The sequence below is a fragment of the Salmo trutta genome, chromosome 3, assembly GCF_901001165.1.
Source record: "Salmo trutta chromosome 3, fSalTru1.1, whole genome shotgun sequence".
NCBI lineage: Eukaryota > Metazoa > Chordata > Actinopteri > Salmoniformes > Salmonidae > Salmo > Salmo trutta.
In genome coordinates this window covers 67,041,363-67,054,175 of record NC_042959.1, presented here as the reverse complement: position 1 = coordinate 67,054,175, position 12,813 = coordinate 67,041,363, and the positions used below count along the sequence as shown (strand labels likewise).

At 43.9% G+C, this 12,813-nt stretch overlaps 2 protein-coding genes across 4 annotated transcripts in view; one reads left to right on the top strand and one right to left on the bottom strand.

The window, feature by feature from the left end:
• The window catches only part of LOC115184991 (SNF-related serine/threonine-protein kinase), a 59,862-nt gene extending 52,500 nt beyond the window's left edge, over positions 1–7,362 (bottom strand). The window contains exons 1-2 of the mRNA XM_029745583.1: positions 7,115–7,362; positions 5,144–5,818 (exon numbers count right to left, since the gene is read on the bottom strand). Coding sequence (XP_029601443.1) covers positions 5,144–5,732 — 589 coding nt within the window. The 5' untranslated portion in view covers positions 5,733–5,818; positions 7,115–7,362. The remainder of the gene's footprint in view (positions 1–5,143; positions 5,819–7,114) is intronic.
• A 517-nt stretch (positions 7,363–7,879) lies between these two features.
• Positions 7,880–12,735, top strand: LOC115184963 (chromatin target of PRMT1 protein). 3 transcript variants are annotated; one of them, XM_029745546.1, is made up of 7 exons: positions 7,880–7,902; positions 9,004–9,081; positions 9,362–9,457; positions 10,366–10,513; positions 11,289–11,478; positions 11,548–11,688; positions 11,779–12,735. In XM_029745546.1, the coding sequence occupies exons 1-7, from the start codon at positions 7,895–7,897 to the stop codon at positions 11,967–11,969; spliced, it is 852 nt and encodes a 283-aa protein (XP_029601406.1). In that variant the 5' UTR covers positions 7,880–7,894; the 3' UTR covers positions 11,970–12,735. The 3 variants fall into 3 exon arrangements, with proteins under 3 accessions (XP_029601406.1, XP_029601414.1, XP_029601421.1); XM_029745554.1 differs by lacking the exon at positions 7,880–7,902 and adding an exon at positions 8,615–8,709; XM_029745561.1 differs by lacking the exon at positions 7,880–7,902 and adding an exon at positions 8,626–8,709 and having other exon boundaries at positions 9,373–9,457.
• Positions 12,736–12,813: the final 78 nt, after the last annotated feature.

The following is a 12,813-nucleotide window of genomic DNA, read 5'->3' as shown; positions in this document are numbered from 1 at the left end:
GTCCCCATTAGGCTACATTTTACAGGACTTATTTTCACAAGTTAATGCATCACAAGTTACTTGGAGTAGGCAATGAATTAGTTTGGACATTTTTGTTTGGCATATGACAAGGAGTGGCAAGGAGTGGAATGACAGCAAACAGGTCTGGTATGCAGGCTGATAATACTACAGATACTGAGAGGAATGTCTTAACGTGAGACAGTGTAAAAAAATAAAAAAATAAACATTTATTGGTTTCCCACTACAAAACCCCGAAGTAATAGCATAATCAGTGTAGGCTATAACATTATGAATGCCCCCAACATAAGGCTCATTTCACATTGCCCATGACACATCACACAGTGCATAACACAGATTCAACAGAAGGTTCATCTGGAGGTCAAATGTGGGATTCACCACTGATAGAAAGAATCCATGGAAGCAGACGGACAGGCTGCGATTGGAAAGGGTTGCTGCTGTGCTTCATTCTTCAACATGTGCATCTCAAATGGAACCCTATTCTCTTGAATAGTGCACTACTAATGACCAGAACCCTATGGGCCATGGTCAAAACTAGTGCACTAAATAGGTGCCATTTGGGATGCATGTAAAGTCATTCCCAGTCATTTCTCTCAGGTCAGTGAGAATAATAATTACTGTTAATCATCTGTATCCCTCCACCCCTCACTCTTCCCCTCACTCTTCCCCTCACTCTTCCCCTCACTCTTCCCCTCACTCCCTGTGCAATCACCGTGTGGAACTGGTTCACTCAGTCAGCTGGGTATTCTTCTGGTCACACCAGGACAGCCTTCTTCCTCAGTTAATAACACAGAGCGAGAGAGAGGGTCATTTCCAACACCATACACTGAAATGTTTCATTAGTGATAATCATTCATGTATGAAAATATGAATAGGCTGGGAATCATCATGTAAGGTCAGTCGTGATTAGTGATGGGGAAATGGATCCAGTTACATATCGAAATATTAAAATGGACAATACTATATCAATACCTTGACTTACAACTATCGATTTGTAAAATAAAAATCATAAAATCCATATTTTTAAAGTGAGCCAAACATGTTTTCAGCACTTTTATTTCCATGACTTCTCTCAAGCACTCGGCTTAGACAAATAGTGAGCAATATGTCTGGAATATCAAATCATAAATATATATATAAAAATATTAAACGCAGTATCGAATCGCAATACATATAGAACCATGAGAATCACAATACATATCGTATCGCCACCTAAGTATCTTGACAGTACCGTGAAGTCCCTGGCAATTCCCAAGCCTAGTCATGATTGAATCAAAGTAGTAATACATTGCTTTTTAATAGGTAGCCTATAAGATGAAGTGGTGGAGGACTTAATTTAATGAGGCTATTAATTGAGTAGCTATGTGGTTGGTACAGTAGAGACAGGGCCCAAAGTAGAGAGGCTGAACTTTTGGAAAAAGTCCCACAAATGTATTAATAGCAGAAGTGTCACATCCACAGCGGCAGGCAATGTGAACCTGAGCTGTCAAGTGGAGCGCTGCAGTGGAGCTGCCTGCTGAACGGATCACGGGGAGAGAGAAGCTGGGAACATTCACACCGGCCGGCGTTGAACAGTAACACTACACAGACACACAGAGAGAGAGAGACACCTCAAAGAGCTCTGTTCTTTCTGAGTTCTGGCATGGCTGCTCTCTGACCATTAGAGCTTTATAGATGGCTGGTCTGGTGGCTGGTCAGTTCTAGGTCTATATCCATCAAGCCATGACGTGTGTACTGGACAACCTGCCAACTTGGCCACACAGCCAGGCAGAATGGAGAGAGGGGTTGCTGCTCAGGGTCTCAGAGAGAAAGGTTACTGTCAAGGTTTTAGGAGGTGAGAAATACCATTGAACCTGAGACACTGACATAAATCAAGGCTCTACTTAGATCCAAGGGGTCAAAGCAAAGAGGGTACAGACCCACGGACCTGAAAATAGCTTGTAAGACGTGTAAGTCACTTGTATGACCTGACGCAGTGGTAACTGGGAAGCTCAATGTCAAGAACCTATTGACACACCCTCGTCTCGTTCTATACCGCTGGGCTTTCCAGATCATCCTGAGTAGAGCTGCTAGACTCCACCAGACCTGAAACTTCCTCACAGCATTAGTGGAACCTGCATTAATGGGATTAGAACAGGCTGAAAACATGCTGAGTGTGCGTCTGGGAGGGACCATAAACATTCTGATTATCACTCACACGACTTGTCCCTCTTCAGTCATAAAATTAAACAAGCCCGTTCCTCCACTTCACTGTGACTGGGCTCTGCACATTCATTGCATAGTAAGCATTCTCACAACATTTAGCGCATTTTTCAGGAGACAATATTTGCAGTGCATTGCCTTTCAAAGAGAGGTGGAACATAAATACTCTCAGCTGATAAGTCACAGTAAATGTCTTTACATTTTTATGCAACAGGTTATTTCTGAGGAGCATTGTCTAACCATGAGTGGTACAAGGTCACCAACACCATCAGGTCAGCTTGTTCCCTCAGATGCCTGGGCCAAATCCCACCCTACTATAGCCCCTACCATGTGGAATGCAGCATTGGTGTGGCATCATCCTCAGACTGGGCCTCCTTGACACCTCCAGCACCACAGTCACACAACACCCTATTCTGTCAGACTGACCTAATCCTCCTTGACACCTCCAGCACCACAGTCACACAACGCCCTATTCTGTCACTGACCTAATCCTCCTTGACAGGTCCAGCACCACAGTCATACAACATCCTATTCTGTCACTGACCTAATCCTTCTTGACAGGTCCAGCACCACAGTCACACAACACCCTATTCTGTCACTGACCTAATCCTCCTTGACACCTCCAGCACCATGTTCTGTCAGACTGACCTAATCCTCCTTGACAACTCCAGCCCATACAACACCCTATTCTGTCAGACTGACCTAATCCTCCTTGACACCTCCAGCACCCTGTTCTCTCATTACATAGGAACAAACATGGCAGAGTGACAAACAGCCACAGGGCTGGCAGTAGACTGTAGTGTGTCTCTCTCTCATTGGTCACATTCCAAGAAAAGTGTTCATCATAACATACACCCACATACCCAACAGTTTCCTCTCTTTTTGTACAATGACTCTTGCTCATTCACATTCCTGGCCTCATGCTACCTCTGGTGTTCTCTGAGCAGTTACAAAAACATCTATGGCACACTGGCTGTGTCTCAAATAGCAACCTGTTCCCTATATTGTGCATAGAGCCCTATGGGATTCTGGTCAAAAGTAGTGCACAATATAGGGAATAGGATGCCATTTGGGACGCTCACTCTGCCTGGCCCTCCGTCACCAATCATAGGCGATGGAGGGCGAGGGTGAGAGAAGAGAGGACTTGATTTTTTTGCCAGGCTCTCTCCCAGGAGTTCTGAATAATTGTCCCCAGACAAGAGTCACCAAAACGTAACAGTACGCAAGCCAAGAGCCCTGAGACAATTGGAGCAGAGCCCTGAGACAAGTGGAGCAGAGCCCTGAGACAATTGGAGCAGAGCCCTGAGACAATTGGAGCAGAGCCCTGAGACAGTGGAGCAGAGCCCTGAGACAGTGGAGCAGAGCCCTGAGACAGTGGAGCAGAGCCCTGAGACAGTGGAGCAGAGCCATGGGTCATAGGTAAGCACTACACTCTCACACTCTGAGTGCTCATCCATCCCACCAGTCCAGGGTCAGGCAACACTGCTGCTGGCTCAATGTTTGTTCAGTGAGAGGGTGAATTGATGGCTTTGAGACAGTGAGATGGCCTGTGACACAGCTCTGGACAGAGAGGCTGCAGGATGGAATATTGATTTGGCAGGGCTATGCTGGCAACTATACAAATTGTGTATTTTAATCAACCCCACAATGTTAATAGTAAAATGTTTAATCAGGGCTTCAGCACTAGCTGTTCAGTACAAACAAAGGATGGATTAACTGTTCTGCCTAGAGCCGGCGATTGTAACCGGGCTGCAATTAACAGCAGTCAGCCTTCTCTCTTCTCCTCTCTAGGGACCTTCATCTGACGCACAACCATGACAATTACAACACAACACAGGCTGCACACAGCCCCAGACTTATTACTGTTAGATAAAATGCTCTGTCATTCTTTGCAAAGAAACCGTGTGTGTATGTGAGAGAGAGTGTGACCACAGTTTCCTCAGGTTACAGTTACACCCTACAAGTGTGGCAGGCATAGTCAAATAGGGGAAGCAATAATTGCTAATCGAAAGGCATTATCATGCCTAGGGCCTATATTTAAAGATGTGCGTGTTTATAACATTGGAGTATTGCAGACTCTCCTCTCAAATGTCTGGGACAGTGAAATGTTAAAGAAATAGGTTGTATCATAGAATATAAGTAATCATCTTACAAATGATTTGATATGTAAATGCCTGGTTGGGCACACGGGAGGTTATTGGAGAAGTCAGTGCTGCTGCTGTATGCACTACAGTCAGTCAGTCAGTCCACACAGGAAATCAATGAGCCAGTTAATGAAGTGCAATATAACACTCTAGGCACCAACACCAGGATAACTGGCCTTGTGTATCATAGCAACACATAGCAGTAACTTGCTTCCCTAGCTACAACATAACCTTGCACTTCTGAAATTGCAAGTTCAAAACCAGCCTAAACCGTCATACATACACATAAGTAATCCTTTCTAGGCCACGGTAAGGCAATGTCAAAGGTCAGCATACAACTCCATTTTTTAGACTCTGCGATCCTTAGCCCTCAAGTCCATGCAACAATCTCACAGAATCACCATGGCCCCATGACACAGGGTTCTGAGCTTGCTGATACGAGCCCATTACCTTGAAGGGTTTTCAACACATGCCTATTAGACTAAGTGCCAAAGATTACAGCCAGCCCAGGTCAATACAATCAAACTATGGCTCTAAGAGATAGTAGTTAGAGCATTGGGCCAGTAACTGAAAGGTTGCTAGATCGAATCACTGAGTTGACAAGGTAAAAATCTGTCATTGTACCCCTGAACAAGGTAGTTAACCCACTGTTCTTAGGACGTCATTGTAAATAAGAATTTGTTCTTAACTGACTTGCCTAGTTAAATAAAAATCTATGGCAGACAGCGTCAAGCGTCATCCATCTAATGTATCCAGGCCTACAAGCTTAGATGTCTTACCTACGGCCGGAGCATCGTACTCATCTCCCAGCAGGATCTCTGGGGCAGAGTAGGCCAGCGAGCCACAGCTGGTGGTGAGCTTCTTCCCTGGCTGAAACTTGTTGCTGAAGCCAAAGTCAGTGAGCTTCACCACTCCCTGCTTCTCAAAGAACACCACGTTCTCCGGCTTGAGGTCACGGTGCACCACATGCAGCCGGTGGCAGTACGAGATGGCATGGACGATCTGGGCAAAGTACTTCTTGGCCAGCTCCTCGCTGAGACCCTCCTCATGCTTCATGATGTAATCGAACATGTCTCCACCGTCGCCCAGCTCCAGGATCAGGTAGAGCTTGGTCTGCGTGTCGATGACCTCGTAGAGCCGGACAATGTTGGGGTGCTGCACCAGCTTCATACAACGCACTTCCTGGAACAGGTGACCCGTGGCAACCGTGTCCAACTTGGTCTTGTCGATGACCTTGACCGCCACCTTCTCCCCCGTGAAGACGTGGCGCGCCAGTTTGACCACGGCGAAGTGGCCCCGGCCCAGTGTCTTGTCCAGGTCATAGAGCCCTGCAATCTTGCCATCATACCCTCGCTTGAAGCCTGCCATGGCTGGGGATGGGTTTTAAGCAGTCTCGTGGGTCCACTTTACTTCAACACGTTGGATGTTAATGTCGTGCCCATGATGTCCACTTCCTAAGAGTAACAATGAGAGAAAATCACATCAGAATATCAACAGAACAAAACTTCACTTAAAAGTGACTTGAAGGAAATAAGGCCTACCGCCTGACTCAAACCTTCATCGCGGAACATTCTCACAGATTTGTACTGGGGTGTAATCCTTACTTCAAACAGTTGCCAAACGTTCTGTTTTGCAACAGAAATTACAATTTCTATTGGGCAGCAAACAATTAGGGCCCTACCTGAATCTGTCCAGTAGAAACGCTAGTTTGAAGTAATGATTACACCCCTGAGTTTCTGTTGTTCAACAAAAACAAAGCCAAGGGTCTAGCAGTGAAGCTCGTAGATACATGAAGAAAAACACCAAAATAACTTATTAAATAAACCCTTTTGTATCTGTAACGTTTAGCCTTACAGACCAACTGTGTTTCAAAGTTGCAATGAATTATGACTGACAGGAGAATTTTGTTTAGCTTATTTGCAGGTTCAACTGGTAGGATTTAGTTAATACAGCCATTAACCCCACATGGGTTATAGTCAAAGACACTCGGGCCTCAAAGACGTTCCATCATTCATAATCAATGGACGCTACAGTATTTCCTTCTTGAAAATGTCGCCATAAGATACACCACACATTACTAAATACCTAGCTAGCTACAATTACAATGTAGCTATGAACTGAAGCCAATACTGTACTACTAATGCATGCTTACAGGGAACATAACTACTAGTTACATATAGGAAAGTATTTAGTTAAGTAACATTATTTTAACTACCACACAATTGCTAAATGGGATCAGGTCAGGTGATTTGGTTGCCATGACAAGATACAGTACAGTAGCTAGCTTACTAACTTAGCTAGTTAGCCAATTTCAAGAGGCTAAAAGTTAGTTAACTAGCTATTTGACAGATGATTATACTTGGCTAGCTAATGTTTAAGTTAGTCCATGAAAGCAGTTGGCTAGTTAGCTAACGCGTAAGCTTCCATCACGAGACAGAGAAACAGCTTGATAGGCCTGTGTTAGCTACGTTACCGTACTAGTGCCTCGTTCATTCACCGAGTAACGCGTTAGCTATCTAACAGTAGCTAGCAAACGTTAGTTACTTAACTAGCTAGGTATTACTGCGTAACAACATATTTTGACGTTGGATAAACTCAGCTGGCGGCGCCGATTTAATTGTAATTTCCTCAAATAATTGTATGAACGAAGGTTGGTTAACGTGAGTTTAGCAAACGTAACCTCAAATATACTGATAACTAACTAACCCTAGCTACAAGCTAGCAAGCTAACAACGGCTGGTCGGACTCACCACTCTCTCTCCAGTAAACATCAAGCCGAAATCTTCAGCTAGCTAATAGACTGGATGATAAATAATGTCCTTCGTTCTACCCGCGATAAAGTTTATTATTAGCGAATCTTATCCTCCTCGGTTGCTATTACCAATGACACTCACACGGTGCCTATGCCCAAACCTCATCAGTGAAACAAGGCATTGCAACGTTCCTGGGATTGAATTGCAGCCCTCATCGAAATCATTCTCCTCCCAGAAACGGTTGCGGCGGCGCCGTAAGTGTGTTGGGCACATAGAGATAGATAGAAGACTAATGCTTGTATCTGTGCCATTGTAGGGTCTGTGACAGGATGGGCAGCGCCATTAAGACTATCTCCATTTTAAAGTAGTCAGTTTCTTCTTCAAGATTGACTGATCCCTCCTGGTGACCCTGTTGGAATCATGTCCATGAAGTTAGAAGTCCCACCCAGTAGACTACATTAAAGTGGTGGAAGCCCTCAATGGCACTGCCCATGTTAATAAAGCCTTTTGGCCACTACTAGGCCTCTATCATTCTCTATGGTTGGGCATCAGCCGCATTCATTTCTGACGTCAAAGAAACGTAGCTAGCTGGAAAGAATCCTACAATGGTCCATACCAATGAAGAGGTCCGCAATAATAATTGTATTTCACCAAGGCAATATGTGAAAAAATACACATTGGTAGTTAAACACATCAATACTGAGCACAGTAACGCAATAATGGACCTCCAATTTCATGAAAATAACCAGGATAAAAAGCACAACAGCCAACATCATCATGAGGCTGTATGTATGGCTTGGATATTCTGTCCTTGTTATAGCTTGCTATAGTCCAAAACATGCATGCATACATACATACACATCTAATACACATCGTATGACAATTATATTGTGCATTTCTTGATCAGTGACATTTCTGCAAAATAAATCTGACATTACCGCCAATAACGGTAGATTTCCATGACTTTTAAATATGAGACTGTGCTGCCCTGTAGTGGCTCACAGTTTTTTACTGTAATGTATTATTTTTGGTAGGCTACACAAAAGCCAGTTAGGCTTTGCATAGAGGAGTATATTGTCACTTTTTTCTCATTAGTATATGTAAAAAATCCACAGCTTGTGTTTTATAGACTAATGGTGTTTTAGATAATCTGCTCTCTACACAAAGTGGATGATTTGTTTCAAGTATATGTTGCATTTACCTTATGGGAACACCAGGCTAGAATATAAAATACACCAGGCTAGATTATTAAGATAGCAGTAAGTGGATAGGTTATCAGGTACTTTACCAGGAAAATGGGGGTTTCTTGTAAATTGTACCTCTGTCTCTCCTAGCTAGGCTATTCGGGCACACACTACTACATGGATTGAATTTGCGTCACAAATGGCTCTCTGGTTAAAATAAGTGCACTAAATAGGGAACGGAGTCGCTTCATTACCATACTCTCTGGACACCTCTACCGGATAGCATAATACATCCGTACCTTCTGCACATGTGCTACTTTACACACACGTTTGTACATAGCTCCGGTTGCTCCATTGCTGCTTAGCCCTCTGTTCCTCAATTCCAATGTTATGCAGCAAAATATATGGGTACCGTTTTGAAATCTTACATGGACAGTGTCCTAAACTTTCATCTTTTTTTACCAACTTTCAAAAAGTGATTGTGTATTTGGGGTCTTAGTCAAATTAATTATCTATATACTGCAAAAATGCAACCTTTCATCAGTTCTTGATTTGTAAACGTGCATTTGTGGTTTTCCGCATGTGTTCGAATCACTGTGCGAGTTCGATTTAATTCTTGCGTTTATATTTTGGGCGGTAACTACAGTATGAAACTTGAGGCTTTCCTTAGTTGAGAATAACTTTTTATTTTATGTTGTGCAGGTGCATCTTCGGTGCGGACAGTCAAGAGGGGGAGGCTAACCACATTTTTGCTAGCATCTTCCAGTGCTGTTCTAAAAAGTGAGTAAGAGTAACGTTAGCGTGCTCAAAACTTGATACAAAGCTAGTTAGTAGGTTTATCTAGTTTGAGGTTTAGCTACCATCTCACATAGTAGCAAAAGTTTACCGACCAAGCCAGCATCTCAAACGAATGAACAGCTAGTTAGTAGCTAGTATGTGTTTGAAACTCATGTTACAAGGTAGTTTCCTAGCCTAACATTAGGTCATTCTCAAATTGTCACTGTAGTTACCAACTAAAGTTATGCTTTTGTTCCATTGCAATATCGTTCTCCCTATTGAGTCTCTCCTCAGGAATGTATCAGCAAACAGACGCAATGACTTCACCAACAGAGAAAATCGTGCTGAAAAGCACCTCAACAGTTTCCCTCAACGATCGGTGAGACCACCATTAGCCAGTGGTGATGAGTTTGCAGAGGCCACCTCCTGTACTCCATATCTTGCTCATTGCAAACCCTGTTATGACTAAGTGTCTTTTCTCTTATCAATCTTTCTTCCCCCTTGATACAACATCCAGAATCCAAGGCCAAACTGGTTTGTTTGCTGGACCACTAGCTACTGCTAGATAATTGGGGGGACTTTACCCCATGTGCATTGTATATAGAGGGCCTGATTGGTGTCACAGTTTTGCCCCAGCTAACACACCTGACTCCAATAATCACCTAATCATGATCTTCAGTTTAGAATGCAATTTGATTTAATCAGCTGTGTTTGCTAGGGATGGGGAAAGTGACACCAATCAGGCCCTCGAGGACTGGAGTTGCCCAGCCCTGTTATAGGCAGTAAGTGGCAGGGCAGGGGAACGCAACTACATGGATACAGTAGTATGCTAAGCAGTATGTTCTTAATTAACACAGGCGTCTGCTGATGGGAGGACGGCTCATAACAATGTCTGGAACGGAGCACATGGAATGGCATCAAATGCCTTAAAACCAGGTGTTTGCTGTATTTAGTACCATTTCACTAATTCCACTCCAGTCATTACCATAAGCCCGATCTCTCCAATTACGCTGCCACCAGCCTCCTGTGGTTCTTAAACCCTCCAACCTCCTATATCACCCTATTCCACTGAGGGCCAAGTGTCTGCAGGTTCACTCCTCCCTTGTACTTGATCAAGTAAAGTCACTGATCAGTTAGGAACTCCCCTCACCTGGTTGTCTAGGTCTAAATTGGACACAAATTCAAAGGTAACGTACAAACCAGTGGATGCTTGGCCCTCCATGGAATGAGTTTGACACCCCTGCCCCATTCTATCCTTCTTTATCCCTCAACCCCTGCTCCTCCAAGCTTCACGACCTTGCTGAACAACAAGCAGCTGGAGCCAGTGGCTGTAAGAGTCAACATGCAGCAGCAGCAAGTGGCCAGTGTCCGCAACAGGAGACTGGCTCTGCAGATGGAGAACAGGACCTCTGTGCAGGCTGCCCTGCAGCCCAAGGTGTGGGAACTAACCATCCACTTTTCAACCTGTCTAGGTTACTTAATTAGATTCAGTGTCACTAATCCAGGGCTGCATTCAGTTCGATGCAACATTCCATGACAGTTTGTACTGAAGGGCACATTTCCCCAAAACGGTGCGCACCACTTCAGTGGGTGTGGCATGATCAATATGGGTGCGACCATTTTGAAATCACAAAACATGTGCAGCACACACCATCTGACCATACAATGAAATGAAATTATATCAGTCACATGCGCTGAGTACAACAGGTTACACCTTACAGTGAAATGCTTACTTATGAGCTCCTAACCAACAATAGTTACTTTTATTTCTTATTCTATTTTTTTTTAAATGTAACAAGTAATTAAAGAGCAGCAGTAAAATAACAATAGTGAGACTAAACGGGGGGGGGGGGTACCGGAGTCAATGTGCGGGGACACCGGTTAATTGAGGTAATATGTACATGTCTGTAGAGTTATCTCCCTCTGCGCCACCATAATCACACCGTTCTTCAACTTGTTGTTCAGAATCGTTTCCGTTGAATTAAAAGCTGAACGCACCCCAGATCATAACTATCCCAGTATCACTATTTATCTTTTTCTTTTTTAAGAAGAGACCAGAGAAATGAAGACTTGGAGTAGATTAGAAGCATTGAAAAGTTCATTTGAATTTTGAAACCAAGAGTGCCACCTCCTGGGCATGTCTTGACTTTCAGTTCATCTTTGAAATGAATACACCCAAACTCTGTTGGTACGTTCCCAATGTCCCACAGAGCCTGAAGCAGCGCCTGGGGAAGGACGACGTCCTGGCAAGGCTAGGTCGGCCCATGGGGACCCTGATGCGGGGGGACACCAGAAGCCAAGGGTTTGCTGTAAGGGGACTGCGAGGGATGAATCGAGGAGGTTTCAGAGTGTGTGGAAACGACAGAAGGGGCTTTTTCAGAGGTGGCTATGCTTTCAGAGGTGGGTGTACTGTTTTTCAACTGTAACACAGTTGGTGCCAGTTTACCTTTGTATCCCTCTCTCATTCAGGTGTGAATCAGATGCGTGCCCGGGGAGGGGTGACTAAGCTTAGGTTTCGTCAGGGCTTGAGGCTACAAGGTGGCCAGCTGAACAATGCTGGAGTGCTGGTTAGCTGCGGAGCCAGGAATGGACTGGGCCTGAGAGGAAGAGGTGAGAGAACTCTCTTGTACTCTCGTAACTGTGCATACTCTGCCCTCCCTTCTCCCACTGCCCTTGCTCATATCTTGTCATCCCTACCAGGCAGAGGAGCGGGTCCAGGCCTGCGGGGCCGGGGAGGGTTCCGTGGCCGAGGCATGGGCAAACCTAAAAAAATCCCCACCAAAGAGGAGCTGGACAACCAACTAGACAACTACATGTCAATGACCAAGAGTCACCTAGACGCAGAGCTGGATTCCTACATGGCCATGGCAGGCTCCGACTACATGGAGTAGAACCCAGCTGGGAGACGGGTAGGCAGCATCAAGAAATGCACTGAGGCTGTCCAGGGGTAATTCATTAGTAGAACTGCCCCTCACTGGAAACAGATGGATGTGACAACCAGGGTCTCTGGCTTACTCAGAACTATTGTTAGAAGCACTATTTGTGAACAAATATGTGGTGGTACACACAAGCCCAGAAGCATGTGTTATGTGGCTGAATTAGAGCTCTCTAGAGTCATACTTTAACTGTTTCACACACTTGAGCTGTTGTTCTTTTCATCATTTATTCATTTATAAGCTTAGCTCAGTGCTGAGCAGGGTGGTCTAAAACCTTGCCTAAGAAGTATGAAGGTCTGCAGGACTTGTCTAAGAAAATAATTGCTTGTTCAGTAAAATCACAAGCAAGCTAACCAATTCTCTTTGCTCAGGTACATTATGGGTTTGTCCAAGACACTTCACACTATAGATTTCATGTGTTTGCTACAATGTTATGTTACTTTAAAAAAAAAAAAGTTTGGTCATTTATTTGTGAAAGACAACGGTATGCACCTCAGCTAGCCAGGTTTGGCTGCATTGTAGATTTATATAGAAATGTTGAAGATTTATTTTAGCTGAGAAATATTGCTGCCATTTGTAGTAAGAGGACTAGTTATCCATCCTGTCAGAGAATGTTTTCTGAGAATGAAAGAATGGTCCAAATGTTACAAATATTCTTAAGTGTTTTGATATGTTCAACATTGTTTTAATAAAAACATTTAAAGGTGTTGCTACCCAATGATATAAACATTATCATGACATGTCAAGAAATAGAAACATAACTGCAGTTCATTATTGACCTTCAGTAAAACTATAATTG

Bases quoted from the DNA above. Each gene is read 5' to 3' on its own strand.
- LOC115184963 (XM_029745554.1), top strand. From the start codon at position 8,687: ATGTTATGCAGCAAAATATATGG. The intron at 10,514-11,288 runs GTGTGGGAACTA...AATGTCCCACAG, and splicing joins AGGCTGCCCTGCAGCCCAAG to AGCCTGAAGCAGCGCCTGGG. The intron at 11,689-11,778 runs GTGAGAGAACTC...CATCCCTACCAG, and splicing joins ACTGGGCCTGAGAGGAAGAG to GCAGAGGAGCGGGTCCAGGC.